Genomic DNA, 22,187 nt, shown 5'->3' with positions numbered 1-22,187 from the left:
AATAGACCAAGTAAAAAGTATACGTCTTACTGTCATAAAGCCACAGGTTTGTTTATGGTCAGATTTAACACTTGTATGGAAGGATAAAAGCTAAACATGTCACACATTGTGTGAAATAAATGTTAGCATAACATTAATGTCACTATTCATTCGTCCCAACTTGTGAAACGCAATATCTTTTAATTATATTTCAGGTGTTCACAGACAAAGCTGGTCCCATTAGACTAATGTAACTATTGAGATTATTACACCTACATATACTGAATGATTAAATCATCAGCTTGATCTGGTTTAATTTTAGGAAATCAGTTATTTATCAACTATAACTTTATGTAACTCATAAGATGAATGAAACAAGATTCAGCAACAGTAAAAACACTGATGGAGTTAGTTTTGCTTTTCATGTGCTTTTTTTTTTTTAGAAAATAATATAATTTTAAGTGAGGAAATAAATGAAATACTTACAATAACACTAATAAAGTGACCCACATGCACTAATATATTCCATAAAATATCAGCTCATGAGCTCTTTGAGTCAGCACATATTGTAGCCTTTTTTATTGTGTCTAGTGTTGATGTATTTAAATTTATTTGTGTTTGTAAGAAACCTGTTTACACTGTCTAAGTTGGGAATGATTTTATTTATTTAAAAAAAAATTTATTTATCGTGATGTTTATCGATATCGTGATAAATACCAGAAATTATCGAGATAATTTTTTTTTTAGTCCATATCGCCCATCCCTATATGGAAATGTGAACGTAAAAGATGTCTTAATGAAGCATTCCTAAACTAAACTTTATCAACAGCTTTGAGATTTTTGATACAAATATTGTTGAGAAATGATTTTGTTGTAGTGGTATTAAGTGGTATTGATTAGAATTAACAAAGAGACAATAGAATATGTTTAAAAAGCCATTTAAAACATTTTCCACATACAACTAGATTTTCAAATGTACATAAAAGTCGAGAAAGCTCAGTGGCTTTTAATTTGACATGTTTTTTTTTTTGTTTACACAGCAGTTGTTCAGATACTGTCCTCATTAGGAGTGTGACAATATCTCGATACGGCGATATATCACGATATTTTTCAGCACGTTCGATTATCGATATGCTCCCGCTAAGTATAGATTTTTTTTTCTTCCAAAACCTTTTTTGCTTTTTCAGTAAAATGTGCAGGTACGTCTTCACAGAATGTTGTCACTGTTTGTTGAAGGAACCAATATTTTGTTTACTGGAATATTGCACTATAATGGTGTCATTGGTAAGAAACACCCTATTTTTTGTTTACAGAAAGCACTATTGGAGATACTTATTCATTTACATTGGTATGTTGACACTTATTTACAGAAATGTTGCACTAAAATAGTGTCACTGTTCATAGGACCCTTTTTAATTTATTGTCTTTCAGAGATATAAAATAAAAATTGTATTTTTTCACTTAATCTTTCTTTTTCTTGTTATGTCAGATTATCGTAGATTGATTTCTGACCAATATATCAATAATCGCAGTATCGTCATATCGTGAGAAAATCATTATCGCGTATTGTATCGTATCGTGAGGTACCCAGAGGTTTCCACCCCTAGTCCTCATCAGGGAGGGTTGGAGTCAATTACATTTTTTAGTTGAAAATAAGTTTTTAATTACCCATGTTCAATTACAATTCAACTGCGATTACAGTTTCTAGCATTTTTTTCCAATTACATTTAACTCAATTGTTTTTTATCCTTTGAAAGTCAATTACAATTAAGTTCTCAATTACTGAAGGTCAATTACAATTAATCATGATTACTGAGCCTGAAATAAAAAACCTAAATAAAGTTAACCTTTCTTTTAGCATCTCTTATAACGGGTCTAAAATCAGCTGTAAAATACACAAAAAACCAATATCTATCATCAAATTTCTTTGCTATCCAGTAGTTACCTTGTTAGGCTTCCTAATAAATAAAAATATAGATTTGAATATTTTTAGTGTGGACATCTGAGCCTTTTTTGTCAGTATACCCCTCGATTTCAATTTGATATAATGTGGGAAAGCTTGATATGAAACACATTTTAATAATTGTTAACTTCATATGTGTAGAACTGTACATGAAACTGTAATATTGTTCCCAGTGTTTAGTGTTAAAGTATAATTGACAATTTTTTATATAATTTTCATGGCAATTACAATTACAAAGTCAAATATCTGAAGTCAATAACAATTTAATTACGATTACGACAACAACCGATTTTTAACATTACAATTACACTTATAAATGAAGCATAAGTGTAATTTATTATCAACTACACAGTTACAATTATATATGACCCCAACCATGGTCCACACAGACATGAGCGCTAAGTATTTGAGGATGGGGTTTTTTTCTTCCAAACTTCCTACTCATCTACAGTCTAAATCAACATCTTAACAACATTAAAACCCTCACGACAGGTTTGGCTTGTATCTTCTTTTTAAGAAAACATTTTTGTCTGAGTCATAGCTGGTTAGTTTTACCTTACCTACCTTTTAACCTCTACCTTTTAATAGGAAAGGCTAAAATTACAGCATTTATCTCCTTCCTCATTATTATGGGGTGCCCTAACCTCTGACCCAGAGTTCTCTCTACTGCCAGCAATGGGCTGAAACATGGACCACTGATGGAACAGTAATCACACAAACATACACTAAAGCAAACACACACACACATCACACCTGGGAGAGCTGATGGGACAGGCCCAAAGGGAGAAGCTTGGGACTGAGACACACTGCTTTAACAGCTGGGAAAAGATATTATCTCATAACTTCAGGCCTGGAAACGTATCCTCCCCAGATACAACCAAGTAGGATTGGAAGTTCATACATTCATGCATACTAGAGCTCAGGGAGAGAACCTTTGGTAGTTAGACAAATGCATGTCTGACTGCTTGACCTTCAATTTCTCCTTTAGGTTCCATTGATTTCCCAGCTTGGAAATCATATCTTCTTATATCTACTTTGACCCATTTATCTCACCCTATTCACTTTTGACCTTTTGGTTGTGACTGCAATCTTTCTGCATTGAAACAAGAGTTGGTTTAAGTGTGCTTGAATACGTGCAGTTTCAATCAAATATGATTCCACCATGATCAAGCAAAGCATCATTTGCACCAGGGTTGCCAAGAAATTCATGGCCATGTAGGAGGCTTTCATTCAAATGTCCTTGTTGATAAGAATTCTCACTGTGGTTTTTTTTAATCACATGTTCACCTGGGGGCAGGTCTGGGTCCATACTGGCAGTCTGCTGGAGGCGACGGGGTTTGGCCACAGACTTGGAGCTGTCTGACACACTGCGACTAGTAGAGCTTGAACCACTGTCGAGGTCATCCTGTTTCCAAAACAAACAAAGCAAGTAATGAGGAAAAAGTCATGGAAAACGTGTTACGCTGCACAAAGTTGATGCCATTTAATTAGTGAAAATTAGATTATGAATACAGGATAGTAGAGCGACACCAGTGAATTATGACCCTATCAGTCCTTAGTTCCCAAAATGGGGTACCTAAATTGTCATAGGGGGTACATGAATAAAAAATAAAAATTGTAAACTAGAATATAAGTTTGCATGGAGGCAGTTAGGTCAGGAACTTCCATGTATTGCCACAAATTACACTTTAGCCGATGTAAGACTACCCACGGTGACAGAAAACCGTGGGTAGTGTATATATATATATATATATATATATATATATACATATAAGTTATTCCTCAACAGGATAAGTAATAATCAGAGGCAAACTTTAATGTAGGGCTCCTTGTATGTGACATTACATCAGTGGTTCCCAACCTTTTTTGGTTCGTGACCCGTTTTAATATTGTAATCTTATTTTTTCTAAAATTAACTTTTGATAATGTTTGTTGTTGCCAGGATTAGTCCACAAAGTGACAAGATGCGCCAGTGCAGATATTTTTACACTGCATTTTATTTTAACTAGATTTATACTTGTATAGATTACAGTTGTTTAAAATAGTTTTGTGTGAGATGTTATAATTTGAAAAAGAATAATAATTAAAACATTTTGAAAAATACATTTCTAATCAGTATATATTTTATTTAATTTATTAGACATTTCACGGAACCCCATTTGAATTCCAGTTGACCGCACCTGGGGTCATAACCTCAAGATTGTAAAACACTGCATTACATTATTAGGTTTTTTAAGTGTGCAGCGGTTGGGGGTACATGGCTTCAGGTCAAATGTATTAAGGGGTACAGGACTGTGAAAAGTTTGGGAATCACTAACAGCTTATCTTCAGTTTTACCCAGTCTCACATTTTTAGTGTCTTATAACATTCAAGAAAAATAAACAATCAATAAAATATTTGCTTGAATGGATCAATGTAAATTATTTAACAAATACATTATGGTCACTGAGTAATCAAACATGGAAACCAGGTATCCTGAGTGCGTTAGGAAGAATCTACTATTACCTTCACTGTTTCTGAGCCATGTCTAACCGCTGGTACAAATCATGCCCCTAACCTTCCTCCCATTTAACACCCATCCCCATGGCCTCAACAAATAAACACAGAGCCTTGGATGAGAAGGATGAAGGTCTTTCCTCAACATCTTGTCCAACTTCTCACAAGATGTTTAAGAGAGACCTTAATATTTGTGCGTGAGTAATTATAACAGTGATTACCTTGAAAGATGACTTGTGTGAGTTAAAATAAGCTAAAAAAAAAGTAAAGTCACAATGAAGGGGTGTTTATTGGATCAGCTGGCAGAGTGCTGTAGGCTAAAGGAGAAGCACAGAAGACACATAGTGCTACAAAAGGAAAAAAGGGATATAAAAAGGAAAGGTGAAAGAGACAAAAGACTGGAGTTTAAAGATGTAAAAAAAAAAAAAATAATAAGATTGTTACTAGTTTTAATGCTGCGGAATATAGTTTAGAATAAAAAAAAGTATTTCAGAACAAAAACAGACATTTCCAAATTCAATAAGTCTAACATCTTTAAAAGCTTTTATATGGATAAGCTCCTTTAGTAATGCATTGAATTACTTTGTAAATATACTTTCTTAACCAAAGTCTGTTTTACCCTCTCTAGTTGGCTTTGTCCCATATGCAACCCTCTAGGCCTTTGTTTCAATGCAGCTAAGGCAAGTACACCCAGTACGCAATGCTTTTTATGGGTGATTCAGAATACAACAGATGTTTTCCCTTGAACACATCCAATACAATATCTAAAACCAAACAGGACTTGTACAAACAAGGAGTAGCATTTTAAACATGAAAATAAAGCACATACAACATTGTACTGTATGTCTAAAGCTAAAAACCTGACATGTCTATGTCTATTCATAAATACCTCACATTCAATTTCATTGTAGACATTTTCCTGTAACAAAGAACATGAGGAAAATGGGAGGAAAACTAACAAAGAGGGAAAGTGTAGCATTAAAAGTGCAAAAAAGAAGGATTACAACAATTCTGAAAATGGAAAGGTCAGAGAAACTGTTAGGGCATTGGCTAGGTTTAACACCGGGTATGGCATTGATTAAGAGTTACTGCAGCACTGTCTGTAACCTTTTCTTAGTCATTCTGGGTGGCAAAGTAGACCAACAATCTGGACATGGAAAGGCGAGATCACATGTGTTTAGCATTTAAGTAGTTCAGGAGTCGCTCCTTATCCCAGCTAATGTAAACAATGAAGGTGTCAAAAGCAAATATAATTGGCTACTCTGGGCGCACGCATGCGCTCTCACACACACACACACACACACACACACACACACACACACACACACACACACACACACACACACACACACACACACACACACACACACACACACACACACACACACACACACACACACACACACACACACACACACACACACACACACACACACACACACACACACACACACACCTCATTCGCAAATACTCAAATGTGATAAAAGCAATGACGGAGCCAAACTTTTCAAGCAGGACAGAGTCTAGATACTGTAGATTCCCGTGGCCCACACTGTAATGCATTATCAAGAAGTGACACTACCAACAGTGAACTATGTTCTCTCTTTCAGTTAAAAATGTATTTCACGATAAAATTACGTTATTTAAAATGTGGACACGATTACTGAAAATCTGAAGAACTAAATATCCTTGAACGTAGTAAAGTAAGCATGCCAAAACAGCCAAAGGAAGTGACTGGCTGAGAATCTCACAGTTCACTTTTCAATTTCATGGAGCTAAACCACCAAAGACATGATGAAGATGAGTAAACAGTAAACACACAATGAAAACATTAAAAAAACAAAAGTAAAACATGCCAAAAAGAAAACTTTATCCCATATGCTGTGGTGCTTTGTTTACATTACAGAATGCCGTGTGAGCACATCACAATTAGAAACAGTCTCCCTCTATGTAGATGCTCAATATCTATACCTAAAGGAATGCATAGTCCTTACAAGCCAAGAGTACACTGGGTTCAAAAGCTTGAACTGCCACTAAAGAACAAGACAGCCAGATTTGGAAGTAGCACAATTAAGTGCTCAATGTCAACCTGGGCAGTGAGTAATTCTCCAGAGGCAAGAAAATGCCTTTTCACATGGAAGCCCAGGGAAAAACGAAGCCTGTTTCAGCTGCTGCTGGGTAAACTGATCCCTCCGATGCCACTTCAGGGCACAGGACATGGAGAGAAGGAGAGAGAGGGAAGAAAAAGAGAAGACGACAATGATCAAGGAAGAGATTTGGGTGTTTTGTTTTTCTCTGTACTTCAACTAAGTATTGACAAAAGATGACAGGAGATAAAAGAAAAAAAGATGGAATGCAATCACAGAAACCTGTCTTGGAGCCAAAAATGGTTCAGTACTTGAGACTAAGTGAAAAAGAAGAAGTATTTGGAGACGCTGCGGCCAAAAAGAAAATAGGTCCTGGCAGCGTGAGTGACAGATGAGGGTGGACCCCCTACTCAGAGGGTAAGTGGGCACCCACGGAGGGTTGAGCCCCAGGAAGGACAGCCATGACCTCTGTCCTCCAACACACTTCTTCCACTCAATGACCAGGAGGTCATATGCTGAGACAGTTTGGAAGATCATACACACATTACTACCAGTATTTAAACATTAGACAAACCCGACTACTTCCAGCCATCAGGAGAAGCCCCTCAACAGTAAGTATCCACATGATGAATGTATTTTAGCTGAATGTAATCCCTTTCTTTCTTAAGCATGTATCATGGTCAGTTATTGCTAAGCCCAAATATATTGCTATGCCATAGTCAAATGTACCGTTATAATCTTTTACTAATGCAGTCAGTTACAATTTTAGCTGGCGAAACGTTTTTATTTTTTTTAAAGATGGCAGCTTTCTCATAAATGCCAGACAATTTTTGACCCTAAGATTGAATAAACTGGCTCATTTCAGACTGCTTTAAGTAGATTAATGGTAGCATGCAGACCGATGCTGAATAAACACTCTTTGTTATTGTTGTTTTTCCTCTGCAGGTTGCTGGCAAACTCATGCTGACATCAAAGCAGCAGGCCAGCAGAATGAAGGTCAGGCTGGGAAGGCCGAACGCCTGCAGAGTGAAAAAATAAATGAAGGAAACCCAATAGCTCCTTATCTAAAACGACACCCCCCACTCATTCTGAATCACTCATATACAAACACAGTCACACACTGGGTCTGACAAGGAAAAGCCCTGTCCCTCAATCGATGGCCCAAAGGGTAGCACTTAAAGCTCCCCCCATTCTTCGCACTCGTAGTACTAGTATTATGTTCCTTACACTCAAGAGTATAAGGCTTAACTTAAATAAAACTTCACCAAAAAAAGACCATTTAATACACTACGGACACACGATGAATTCAGACTATTTCAAAAGGTTGGAAAAGCCCTCAAAGCACAGTTTTTCTTGCTTAATATTTAATGTTCGAGCACCTGAACTCATTTATTGCCATCGGCAAATAATAATTATTTCCTTCCATGTTTGATTCATTTATCCTGTAAATTCTAGTCATTGTCACCTTGATCTCTCTTCCTGGCAAAAACACAGCAAGTATGGAAAATGTTTTAATACAATGTTCCTCGTCACAATTATTTCCTGCTGGCGTGACAGCAACAAAAGTGACTTACTGTCTGACACACTGTGACATTTTGGGATGGTTCCAGGATTTTTACATGGTATGCAGTCACTTCTTTTACACATAAGCTGCTTGAAACTTTGATAATAAACCCTCTGTGACATTAAATGAATAAACAGAGCTGATCAAAATTCCTTCATGATACCTTCTGTTAAACACCACTTGGTCTTTAATGCATCCATCGACTTAATTACCAATAAGATGCTAATGGCTCTTCATTACATCAAACAAACTTAATAGATATTTACCATGAATAAAAAGATCAAGACACATTTCTCTCTCTTATTTAAATTGTATGTGGATTATGTGGGTAAAATGTCCCATTGGGACACAAAATGAGTCTTTTCTGTTTAGAGTGTTTATATTCACTCAGTATACGTCACTTTAGTTTAGACATAACAAATAATAAAAGAAACGCATGCACAGTTGGGATGATATGTTTGCCAATTTGAAGGATTTAAGTCTGAACTAGGTCAGATTAATCAATCAAAATGAACAGACCACAAACAAATGACTGGATGGTTTTATTTCAAATTTTGTGTGCTGGTGGACACTCGTTACCTCATATGTGATAAAAAACTGTAAAAGTAGATTTTTCATAATATGTCCCCTTTAAGCAATAACAACATTATGCTCTGATCTTACCAATGAGAGGATTGTGGGATTAGTTTACGCAAAATAGACGTGGGTGTTTTCATTATCAGTAACAACAGAATCTCTTTTTTTTTAGGTCACATTATAAATCTCCAGGTAATTACCACATTAAGCGAACTTTCAAGGAAAAAAGTGCTTTATTTTCAACAATTTGTCTCAAGGGACACATTTTTCTTTTATATATTGGTGGGAAAACCCATACCGATGTCAACTGACATAAACTGCCTTTGAAATGGATGGGCCGTAATTATCACATATCTCTATCAAAAATATAGCATGCCCATTACATACAGTAGATGAGAGTAGGTGATTCTAGAGGATCAGGCAAGAGTAAATTTATAATTAGAAAATAATTCAACTCCAAATTTGAAGATAATAAACATACAACATTGGTGACGCACATGCAGGAAATACTCCCTAAAATGACTCGACTGTACTGAAATAAAGCTAGCTGTTTCATATTGTCCTCTATCAGGCCTAAAATAAGAGAGAAAAACATCAGAGATCCTAGCTACAGAGCTACCCACAGGGAGTCACAAAGGGGCTACTGACTTCAGGGTATTTTGTTTAAACATCCTAAGAGGTTGTCCCTGTAGTGTTACCACTTACAAAGATATTATCATCAGCAGTCACAAAAAAACTCCTTATTACAGGCGGATGATATCAAGTAGCACATGATAAAAAAGACCATTAAACATGAATAAAAAAGGCAAAGGAGGTAGTGTGGAAAATTTAGCAAATTATTGTCAAACTGCCACCTTGTAACATGGATCAATGTTTTAGTGGCGTTTTCAAACTCAAATTAAGTTGCGCTTTAATCAGAGCGCTTTACATTGCATTATTGTTTCACTACACATTTACTTTAGATTAGTACGAAAGTACTACAATTAAAAAAAACAAATCCTATAGCACAATTACATAAATATTATTGGAGGGAGGTCAAAGAGTTACCTACTCGTTAACTCATTATTTACAGAAAGCGTTGAAATAATTCATCACCATTAAGGCAGATTCAAAAACTTGTGCGTAAACTGTTGCACAGAACAAACAAAGACATGCGCACAAGAGAACGAGACTTCATTTGGGTTTTTTGAATTATCAGATACAACCAACACCTCTAAGCCGCAAACAGACGCTTTGTTAAACTAACGGTGGAAACATTCTGCTATCCTGATAACAAGCAGTGAAAATATAGACTGGTACCTCTGTAGCTGGGTGAGGCACCAGGTAAACGCTGCTCTGCTAGCAGATTCCACTCCGAAGCTACAGAGTCGCTAGTTTGTTTCAAATGTGTGTCAGCGATGCTCCGCTTTCAGGATTACCTTTACAGCAACAAAGGAAAAAAATGCATGCTTTTTTTTTGAGCACACGTCCAATTTGTTGTGCTAATTGTTGAGTTAAATACAAGTTAATCAAGTAAGATTAAGTGATTAACTCTTAAAATTTTAATCACTGCCTCACAAAGAGTTTAATAAACCTTTAATCTGTTCAGTTAGAAAATTACTTAATGCAGATTATGTATTATTGTAAAAGAGTAGAGAGCATTTAGGAAAGTCCTCTTCCATACACAATATTAATGACTGATTGGTACTTTGTCTGTTCATACACAGTTTATGTCATAGCTCCCTAAAGTAAACCATCAGGTCAAATAAAAAGCCAAATACAAGAAAAGCCAACAGCTGGCAGTGCAGTGTAATTTTGGGGAAAACTGTAAAAGCCTGATTTTTTTGTTTTTCTTTTAATTACAGAAAGTCACTATGATTTTTTCTGAAATCATTCCTTCATCAAGCACTCCTGATGGTAATAACTTACCTTTCTGCTAAAAGATAATTGGGGGGTTGACAACAGCAGTACGTGCCAGAAAGTTGAGTGTAAAAGTGGAAAGAAACCCTTACTGCACATAGACTTGAAAAGAGGGTAACAAAGAGTGGGCCAGCACTAATTTAGAAGGTTTGAAAAAAAAAAATAAAAAATCAAAGACAAGGAGACACAGAGTGAATGAGAAAGAAGGAAAAATTGTTCCCGATTTAGATCTGAAAGGCTCTGGTCTCTCAGATGTCTCCATCAGCTAACCACAAGCCCAGCCTGAGCATGTGAGGCATGCTGCTTACGCTGGCACCGCTACCACCTAATGCTAATAACTGCAATGTGTTAGCAGCAATAAAAAAAAAAAAACTCCACAAAGACTTCTGATACAAGCAGACTCACCCAAAGCAGTGCTGAAAAATGCTCCCGTCCTAGTGTTGTAAAACATAATACGACAGAGGAATCCCAGGCATAAAATTAGCTTTAATTCCACTATGTTAATGTCTTGTTGAATTAATCAATTATCAAATGGTTATTTTTTTAATAAACCTTGAAAGAATTTCTTTGTATTTTTTTTAAGTACATTATTGCTTTTTAAAGATTATTCTAAACGACTACTTTTTTCTCTTTGCACAATGTATATGTTAATCCAATAAGGTCTAGATAACTAGATTAGTTAGTTTTGAAACAAAGTGTTGTCCAGTTCAGGGATTCAGTACAAGAGAAATTATTAACCAATTAGTAAAGTTATTGTGTTAATTAAAAGTGACCAATAATTGATCTAATTAGCCCTGGTCGGGAATCACTGCTCAACATTAATGTTTACGTTGTTAACTTCCGAACTCTTTATAAAATGGCTATTGATGATCACATACACATGACATTAAACATCTCCCCTGCAGTCACACAACCAAACTCTCAAATCCAGAGCGGCACAATTCTTTCAACCAGCAGCTAATGTCTCAAAGCATTTTTTCCCCTTAAGAATATTAAAGAAAAAAGAAAAAACAAAGTTGATCAAAGCTCTAACGGTGAACTTGGATAAATCAAAGAAAGGCATGATGTAACAAAATAGTATAAGTCAGATTTTAGTTTGTTTATTAGAAGCTACAAACTAGTGTTGTCATTTTGTAATCATTACTGCCAACTCAAAATTGGCAGCTTTTAATGCAGAAAGCACAGCACAGAGCCACAGAGTTTCCACGCAACACTTTATTTCTCTTTATTTATGCAATTGTTTCATTTTCATTACGTTTCACAGGAAATCATCATGTTCCTATTTTACTACCTGCCTCTAATAACTTTAAATAATCGCAAAACATGTAACATGTTTGTACTTTTACAATTTAACAATTATGAAAAAAATATTTTCGAAGATCCACTTTGCGTTTTTGAACGGTTCACAACTCATATACCAAATCTCTGACACTTAAAAACATGTCACGTTTCATGACATTTTTTTCTAAAGATGGATATGTTAATACAAGAACTTCTGAAGTGCAGCAGTATGTACGGTAACTCTACTGAGGCTCTGACTACATCTATCTTTATCTGTGTGGGTTTGAAGTCTGACAAGTAAATCAGATTTTAGAAGGAGCTCATTGGTGACGAGAATTCTGGGTCCATGCGGGCTACCTGGTGCCAACCTTACTTCTGCCCCAGTACAGCTGTGGCAAAAATTGTAGCTTACCACCACTATGTGTGGATTGAAAGAATAAATACAATGTAAAGCTGATTGTCTAAGAAAGGAGCTAAATAAATTCAAATACATTGTTATTAATAATTGGCAAAATACGGTCTTTCGGTTTAGTTTCATCATTTTAGGTTTTGGCCAAGAATTTTTATTTCAGTGCATCCTTAATTTTCCTTTATTCAAAACATAAATGATTGTTGTTTGTTTCATGAGTAATAAATATTCATGAATATATCGAAGAGCAAAATCAATGCCCTGCGGCAAACGAGTAAAATACACAAAACTAAAATCCTGTCAAGGCACTGGCTTCATTTCCTGGCTTCAGAACACAGTAGTTCGCCTGCTGCTGCTCACTTGCAAAAAGGAAAAGTGTAGTGGCTCATTTAAATTCCACAAGCTAGAAGGAATCCTGTTCCAAGTCTGGCTTTACTCCAAATTATGTCTCCTGGGTGTACATACCACTGAATAATTTGTCCAAATGTCATTAGCAATTGCACAAAACCTTTTCCTCAGTCTTTTAGTAAACATCTGCACCAAATATATGTTTTGAGAGTACATGCATTACACCAATACTAGTAGACCTCTGTGACCTGAAGCTGTGTACAGCGCATAAAAGCAAGCTCAATTTCCAGTGCAATCGAAACATGATCCCATGAGCAGTAGCCACCTGCATAGTATGATATTTACCATTAGTTCTGGGCAGCTCAAGCTCATGTGTTACAAATCTTTTTCCCGCAGTCTATATAATTAGCTGTAATTGACTTCCCTTGAAATGTGTTTCTTCTGGGACATCTGGCCTTGAAGCTTCAACCTTCTTACAAAGGGCCAGAAGCCGAGCACTGGCTTCCACTTTCAGTTTGGCAAACTACATGGGTGGCAGCACAGGACCAGACCCTACCGTAAAAATAAATCTCAACTCTTTTCATACAACACTTTCCTAAAATAGTTGCATATCATAGAGCCCTTGAGGTAGAGGTTTTGTTGATGTATTATAACATTGTTACATGGATCAAACTGTACAGCTGAGGTTGGAGTAAAACCAGAGGACACATCTTTGATTTACACTTCTTTAGTTGTCATTAACTTCCTCACTCACTAAAGTCCTCCAAACGTGGAGTCGTGGAAAGATGAAGTTTAATTTCAGAACCTTTTGAAAACTTTAGGACACAGTAAGTAGTTTCTCTAAGAACTTGTGTCCAAAGCTTAAATTTAATTTTCAGGAATTTTATGGAATTAGTTGCAAGATATTGCTCAGAGGACCAAAAACGTGTAACGTAATCTTTAGCACAGATGTAACTTTGCTTCTCTTCATAAGCAATACTTCACAATGCTCAGTCTCTAAACTTTTAAAGGATTTTTTATATTGTATTCTATTATCATATAAATTGTTGTTTACATTTTGAGTAAGTGTGTCCCGATGCAACTTCTTTACTTTCAATTTGATATCAGCACGGATCATATATTGTTCTAGTACATATTTTGTAGTGTAGAATGTTGTTGCTCGTTATTACTCAAACAGAGATCAATAGTCAATAGGAACAAGAAAAACTGACAAATGTGTTATTAACCAATGGGTTGCAACATTATTTACCATAAACATTAGGATAATCTATACAATTCAATAAAATAAAAAAACTGGAAGACCTTAAAATATAACCTCAATAAATCTAATAAAAACAATATCTCGGAGATTTTTAGAAGCAGGCTGAATATTCAATAGGGATTTAGTTAATACTAAAATGTTTAACTTGCATGATAAACTTGAACTTGAATGATAAACAATACAAACCACTGCACAAAAAATCTAAAACAAAAACCCAATCAAAATTAGAATAAAATCAATGAATAAATTGGGCATTTATTTACAAGAATGGACATTTTTAAACAGTAAAAGACTACATATTATATAAAAAAAATATATAATTGGGATATTTCAATTACACTGTACAATATTGAAGGTGTTGTGAGGTGTTACTTACAGACCGATGTTAAATGGAAGATCAATAATCAGCAACAATCAAAAATGTAATCACTAATCTTTAATAACCTAGAATCGGTTTGTAATCGAATCGAGACCTCAATAATCAAACTGAATCGAGAAAATAGGCTTATTAACCACCTCTAATGGTCATGTTTTTTTTCCCTTATTCAGGAATAAAAAAATAAATAAAAATAAAAATAAAATAAAGCACTAACCTGGGCTCCATCCCTTAGTTTGAGAATGCACTCCATGGTGTTGATGGTGATTACCACAGGCTCCGATCCCAGCTTTGTCCAAGGTACGTGGATGCGAAGTTCATGGATGTGACCACTCATAAATGTAAAGGGCAATTTTAATTCCTATAATTAGGTAAAGAAACAAAAGTCAGGGAAAAACCCAACAGCTTATCTACAAGTATAACAGAAAACACTGGACAGACTGTCTACTAGAGCACAGAAGATGGCTTTTCTCAGAGTCAAAGACAAAGAAAAAAAACAACACAATTTACCAAGAAAAACCTTATTGAGAAAATATTTTCTTATTTCACATTTTAGGTGTAGTTTATCTTCGGAAAATAATGAATAACCAAGTAGGACAGTTTCCAAGGTTTTTACAAGGGTTTAGGCACAATTTTCCAGTTTCCAAATACCACTTTTATCACAGTTTAACCTTTTGGCCCATTTTTTATGTGATGAAAACGAGATGGCTAAGGCAAAAAAGAATTGATATTTGATACGAGAAAAAAAAAAAAAACTATATTGTTCACACATGAACAATCTTAGTTTGCTTATTGGAAGCTACAAACTAGTAGATTATTAGGGTCCGAAGCCCAGAATAGCAAGAAGGACCCTATTGTAATTATTATTATTATTCATACCAAGTAGAAAAAATATTTTAAAAAGCTGCCATTAATGCAAAAAAAATCTACACAAAATGACTTTTAGTATTGATCCTGCACAATGTTTTATATAAATAAGAGCCCCTAATGACAGAAATTTGGACTACAACGAGGTTATAATTACATGTAATCCAAATATTAGCATAATTTTCTGTTAAATATAACATTTTTATAGGCAACATTACAAAAAGCATTCAAAAGTATTACAGTATAAACTTCAAAATTAGTACTACTAATAGTAAATTAATCATTCTCCATGTATGTGCGTGCACGAGTTCACATACGTGTGTGTAAATCACCTAAATAAAAATACAACAAACATATCCAACGATATTTTTAAAGAAAGTTTTGTTGGATCTGATGTTCCATTAAGCATACATTCCATTCCATTACCTGTTCCAATACATCCAGCTTTAGATCCAGCTTGCTCAGCACCACATCTCCTCCCCACAGAGACAGCTGCAGGTCTGATGGCTTTAAGTTCTTAATGTATTTGTTCACATAGCTCATCAAGAGCGGTGTGACGTACGACTCCAACATCCTTTCCACGTCCTGGACAAAGAAACGTTTTTTAGGAAATAAATGTATGTCATTTACTGCGGTGCATTCATAATCTAGAGAATCACTTTTACATTGTAACATCCACATGAATGTAACATTGGGCAATATTTTTCCTCAAAATGGCGATAAGTGATACATAGTAAAAAAAAATTCTCAATATGGTTTTACAACAAAAAAAACAATACTGGGTCATAGTCAAAGAAGAAAAATGTCACAAAGATCTTTGTATTAATCATCAGCAACACAATATTTGGCACCACTTTTGGCTTTTTCTCTGGTTAGGGACGAAATCCATGAATAAATCCTGTAGTGTGACTTCTTTTAGGGCAGGTCTGAGTCTTTTTAGAAGAGTAATTCAGTAGTACGTGGCCCCTTTAAGACAGTCGTGATACTTGTGTCATCACAACATCCTGTTTCGGCCGAAAACCAAAAATGCGTTTTTGGGCCATTTTCGGCCAAAATATTTCACTAAGTGGAAACATCATATTGCAAAATCTCAATGAATTTTCATGACCTTTCAGTATTTTTGTGATTTTTAGTTCAAATTTGGCCAGAATTTAAGCAAAGTTTAAAGGTAAACTTTTTTATTCTTGGTTCATTGTATTTTTTGTTTAAGAAACAAGAGCATAGTACTATCTATCTTTCCCAGCACATTGTCAGCTCTGGATTTCTTTCATAAATAAGCCAAGGGTAAATCATTTGTGGAGGGAATTTCTCTCAGATTCGTGTGATTTCTGTAAACATTTCTGTCTTTTCGTTCACGTAGTTGACTTACAGTCTTGTATACATTTGTTTTACTAGGGAAGTTGCTAACTGACTATTTTCCGAGTCAACTACACTGATATATCCTTATCTACTAGTCTATTACAAAACAGTTCAATTTATGTACAAAAGAATCTACAAGTCACAACATTGTAAAACTATTGTGTGCATTTGATAGCCATATGAAAACATCATCTGCATACCAAAATAGATGAGCACACTGAGATAGACGAACGGAACACTGATGAACATCACGGCATCTCCTCGGTGATGAATCAAAGTAAGCAAATCACAGTGAAAAGACCAAATGGGTGGCATTGCTAAGCACTCAATTCATTTAAAGCACTGAATAACATACATTTGAACAATAAACAGGCTGAACAGGCAGTAACAAGAACATTATGATCAATGTGATCAATCACATCTACAAACATGGAGATGGAAAAAGAGAGAAGCCAGGCATATCCACCTGCTTTTACTACATACTCATATAAACGGAGCAACAGTTGAATCATTTGAAAACACATCCAACAAGAAAACATAGTCATCAACATCCCCCGTCAGATTGGTTGTCATTATAACACACAACTTTTCCTAAATGTCCTATGTCTAAAAACTTAAATGTATACATAAGAAAATCATATCGCATCAGAAAAATATCAAATTACTAACTATCTTAATCGGCTTCTATGAAAATCTGTCCCCTTTGAAAGTACAAGGACAATAAATCCTCAAAACTTTTTTGCGCACTTCTCATTTTGGAACTCCATCAAGGTATTGATACCCAGAAGCCACACATCAAATATGGTTAGAGTATCTTAAACGGTTTCTAAGAAAAGCTGTCCCTTTTGAAGATACCTCGAACAGTGTAAAGAAAAACGGAACAAGGGCAATAACACCGTAAAAAAATTATTGCGTACTTGTCATTTTTTAACTCCATCAAGGTATTGATACCCTGAAGCCACACATCAAATTTGGTTATCCTATCTACAACAGTTTCTAAGAAAAGCTGTCACCTTTGAAGATACCTTGAACAGAGTCCAAAAAACAAAAAAAGGTCAATAACTCGGGAAAAAATAATTGTGCACTTCTCGTTTTCGAACTCCATTAAAGTATTGAAACCCTGAAGCCACACACCAAATTTGGTTATCGTATCTTAAACAGTGTCTGAGAAAAGCTGTCCCATTTCACTCGGACGGACGGACGCACGGAGATCAAACCTATATCCCCTTTACACTTTCCGGCAGGGAGTAATAAAATTCATTATTAATGTCCCTCGTACCTTTACAGGCATGCACGTGCACTCCTCACACTATCATCTCCTCACTCAGCTCATAAATCTTCTCTGCCCTGGGATCGTTACATTGTTCTAAACAACAATGACACGCTAACGTTAGCTTGCTGAGCTGTGCTGCCATTGCTAACTGTAGTCAGCTCGTGCGCTTTAAAGCACACCGGCAGACGTCATGGTGCTGTTTATTAGTTTCCACTTCAACCTCTTGAAGGTAATTACAATATTGCATATCTTTTATAGCTAATTTCATACCAAAATAGTCATTTTATGATTAAACAAGCCACACTACAGAACCCACTCACACGTGCTGTCCCTCAGAGGGGAAAAAAAAGTGGCACATAATGGCCAGCTGTTTGTTAGCAAATGTGCCTATGAGGCATTTTGCATCAGCAAATTTAACCCAGAATTGTTTTGTGCTCAGACTTTATTTGAATTAACATTATCAAGATTTGTATGGTCGATCTCCATTTTATGAAAAATTATCGAGATATGAGTTTTGGTCCATATTGCCCATGCCTAGTGTGTGTGTGTGAGTGTGTGTGGGGAGCTAAGTTACATGATGATGCAAAATCCAAACACAAGAGAGCAAAGTGTGGCTGCTGTTTGGATGGATTTATCCATCTACCACTACCAGACATTGTCCTATAATATTATTCATAGACTACATGTACGACTTACACAAAATGCTGCCTTTTAGAGCAAGTAAATAAAAAAAGTAAACACAACCAGCTTCTGCATCAAATACTCCTGACATGTATTGTGACCATAAATACATACATTTAAAAAAAAACACACACACATATTGTCCCTTTTTATATTTAGGTGCAAGTCAATCACTGACTGAATGAATATGAATATATATATATATATATATATATATGCACTTCTTGATTTTATGTGTATTGTAAGTGTAGATAGGTGTGCCATTATTGTTGCAGAAGCCTCTTTCATACACAATATAAACCGGTTCATGCAAGAGCACAGAGCGTGTTCTCAAATGTAATGTCGATGTCAAATAAAACGCAGATTAGTATCTTACTTTCTTTTAGCTAATAAAAGATGTGTGAAACGCGATTTCTACCACAGACTTGTGCACAACGTAAAATCTGGGTTAAAAAAAAAGAGATATTAACTTTAGCAACATCACCCAGGTTGGAATGATTTTGCTTACACTATAAATAACACTAAAACATAATGAGTATTCATGAGGTTTTGAGTAATTCTGGTAATCTGTATGAACGTACATAAAGACCAAAAATAGTAGTATGGTGCTGCACATGACCCAAATTTTACCAAAAAGCACCAGTTAGCCTACATGCTACAGTAGCTCAACTCAGTAGAACATTTGGATAGCGGTGGTAATGTTCATGTAAATATTAGGTGTAATTCGATAGGAATGTTTGCAGAAAACAGAAGTTCAAAAAGCTTAATTCAAGTTTCTGAGGGGCATTTATCATCAGATGCCAGCTGTGCTCTGTGACGTTCAGCTGCTACGAAGCTAAGCTACGTGCTAAGAAGAAGTCACTTTAACTTCGTTTCTACACGATAAATGAAGGAGAATTGATTAAAACAAAGAAGGCATATCTCACCTTTCAAGCGCTAATCAATTGCAGGTGGTTGTCGGCTGCAGTGTTTTTTTAAAACATATTTAACGCGCTTACTGACGTTAGCCGGAGCCCTCGACGTTCACCGGACACACGTCATCAGTAAACACCGACGCTACTTCCGTACAGCTGGTGGTGCGTTTATAATCACAGGATTTTCCCCTTCCTAAGTGAGCGTTATCAAGTATCAGTATTTTAAACTCAGAACATTATTTTCTAAGACGACGGGGGATTACAATTTCATTACAGACAGTTGAAGACAAGTACGAGTAATAGCCGTAGATGTTCACTTCAGCGTAATAAACAGCACTTGGTGATCCGTGAACGCATCCACAACAAAATAAATAAATAAAAAACGAACCAATTCACATCATAATAAGCTTAATAATAAACGCCTGTAGAATAAGATAAACTAATTAGACAAATGTATCTTCAAGGATTTGTCATTTTACAAGATTGGCTTATAGAAAGAATCAACCCTGTTAACAAATAATGAGCAAAGGAAAGAATGTATGAATCGTCCCTATTTTTTTTTTTTTTTTTTTTTTTAATTAATATCCTTTTTTTTTTTTTGTAAATTAATGTAGCTACGAAGAAATAAAATACACGCTTAAATAGCACAGATTAATGGCGTTATACTGATGTTATTTTAAAGGCATTTCAACCACAAATATTTAAAACACCAAGTAAGATAGATTATAATTAATATCATGTGTCTCGTGACATGTTGTGAGACTACAATTTTGCAGGAGCTCAATATGCTGAAGCATCTCCCCTGACATATTTGATCTGTTAGAGCAGTGTTTCTCAAATGGGGGTACGTGTACCCCTATGGAGTACGCGATTGCACAGGGAGCAGCCTACTTGAGAGAGAGATGTTGGAAAATAAACAAATGAATATGGAGTTTTATAATGTTTATTTTTAGTTAAAAAACGATACTCTTAATAATGATGATGAAAATACGGTTTCATTTCATTTATTTACAAAATGAGATTTTTTAAAATGTGTTTGCACTTATTCATTCCATCATTGTGCTCTATAGTTGTTGTTTTTTTTTTCATAATATTACAAATGGGGTACTGGGATTCAGAAATAAGCGAAAGGGGAGACAGTTTGAGAACCACTGTGTTAGAAGATCAGACCAAATGCGCCTCATTACAGATGATGGTCTGACTTTATACGCGCACACTGACACTGAGCTATTATTATTAAGTGAACTAAAACAATTTCAACCTATATATTGGTGCACCAATTAAAAATATAGACCATTTGAATTATCTGTAAATCAGTCGTTTACATATCTGTGAGATACGTGGGTTTTATTTTATTTAAATTTTTTAATCATCCTTTTTTCCTTCAATAAAATCCTGGCGAATATCGAACCTATAGAACAATTTATGGTCGCTTGAATTAAGTAGCTTTTAGGCTTTTTTTTTTTTACATTTATTTATTTTTTTTTTTATTTTTTTTTTACCTTCATGTATTTATAGAATCGTCTGGATGTATAGCGCAATTAGTCAACATGCATCACAGCTGGGGGGAAAAGGCGCACTTGTCTTCACGGCAGTGTTGTCGGATTGAATAATATATTATTTATCACATAAAATATTTTAATATTTAAAAATCCAGCAAGTATTATTATTATTATTATTACTAATAATCTAGTATTTTTATTCTTGCTAACTACCAATATATATATATATATATATATATATATATATGGGTCAATATATTTAGTGAAACGTGTCAGCGACACAGCACAAACGTGTCAGCGATTGTCAGGATGAAAATCTAGGCCTGTAGTGAGGAATGAATAACCGGGCCTCCGTTAAAGGCCTAAGCAGCAATAATCAAACAAATGTAATTGTAAAGCCCGGGATCCGATCCAGAATTCGCCGACCGCAAATAATAAATGTATTTTTTTATTTTTACAAATGATGATTTGTGGTAACCTCTTTGTTAAATACCAGGCCTGAAGGCCTTTACAATCAGTTGAAGAGCGTGGACAGGATAAGTATCCTGTTGTGTTATTGTTGCCACAGTAAATGATACAAAAAAATATATAAGAAGAAGAAGGGGAAGGAAAAAAAAAAAAGATCAGCCTTTAGCTCATCGTGTTACAGAAAGAAGAAGTTGACCGGCCAAAGATTCATTGGACAAAATCCAACTCCGGTGTTGCAACACACGTGACAGCTATATATACCGTACATATGTCAATTTAAGTAGGAAATTAATGTATAAACACTTTAACTCCTTTATTTTTTTTATATAGCGAATTCCCTTTGGTGGTGATCTGTAGGTTATCATCATTTATCGATAAGATGCCCTGAGAAAAAGACACGTTTCACGTCCATTTTCAGGGCGTGAGCGACTCATATTCAGTGGTGACACAAATATAATATTGTGTGATAAGCAAATGTCACTTAAACCACTCAGATTACTATTCTTTTGCTGCAGAAATAGGCTTAAATTTGAATTCATAATTCACAGGACACACACAGTTGGCTGACAGATCGCACACAGCACCGGCTGTAGATGCGTAATTATGATTTCAATATATCGTCTAATATTTGTAAATATGAAATCTCAAACACAATGTGAGGAAGACAACACTTTGTTTAAAAGTTGGGGTTTTCCCTGACATGTTGTCTAACGAGATGAGAGGAGTCTAAAAAGTAAAAAAAATAAAAAATAAACTTTGAGCTGTAAACGGCTGCAATAACACACAGACCATTAACCTAAATGGCATCGTAAATGGTTTCTTATAAAAAATGCACAACATTGTCACACGAAAAAGGGGAAAAAACCAGAGCAAGTGCAACAATA

The 22,187-nt window shown here is 35.2% G+C and overlaps 1 protein-coding gene across 6 annotated transcripts in view; it reads right to left on the bottom strand.

Moving 5' to 3' along the window:
- Window positions 1–19,470, bottom strand: part of vps13b (vacuolar protein sorting 13 homolog B) — a 399,448-nt gene extending 379,978 nt beyond the window's left edge. For all 6 annotated transcript variants that reach the window (XR_003675707.1, XR_003675708.1, XM_028469709.1 and 3 more), the window contains exons 1-4: window positions 19,346–19,470; window positions 15,533–15,691; window positions 14,457–14,600; window positions 3,230–3,347 (exon numbers count right to left, since the gene is read on the bottom strand). Coding sequence is in view for 4 of the 6 variants with exons in the window: in XM_028469709.1 (XP_028325510.1) it covers window positions 3,230–3,347; window positions 14,457–14,600; window positions 15,533–15,679 (409 nt within the window). In the remaining 2 variants the exon portion in view is untranslated. The remainder of the gene's footprint in view (window positions 1–3,229; window positions 3,348–14,456; window positions 14,601–15,532; window positions 15,692–19,345) is intronic.
- Window positions 19,471–22,187: the final 2,717 nt, after the last annotated feature.

The sequence above is a fragment of the Gouania willdenowi genome, chromosome 16, assembly GCF_900634775.1.
Source record: "Gouania willdenowi chromosome 16, fGouWil2.1, whole genome shotgun sequence".
Taxonomy (NCBI): Eukaryota; Metazoa; Chordata; class Actinopteri; order Blenniiformes; family Gobiesocidae; genus Gouania; species Gouania willdenowi.
The sequence above is the reverse complement of the archived record's forward strand: the minus strand, read 5'-3'. Positions and strand labels throughout refer to the sequence as shown.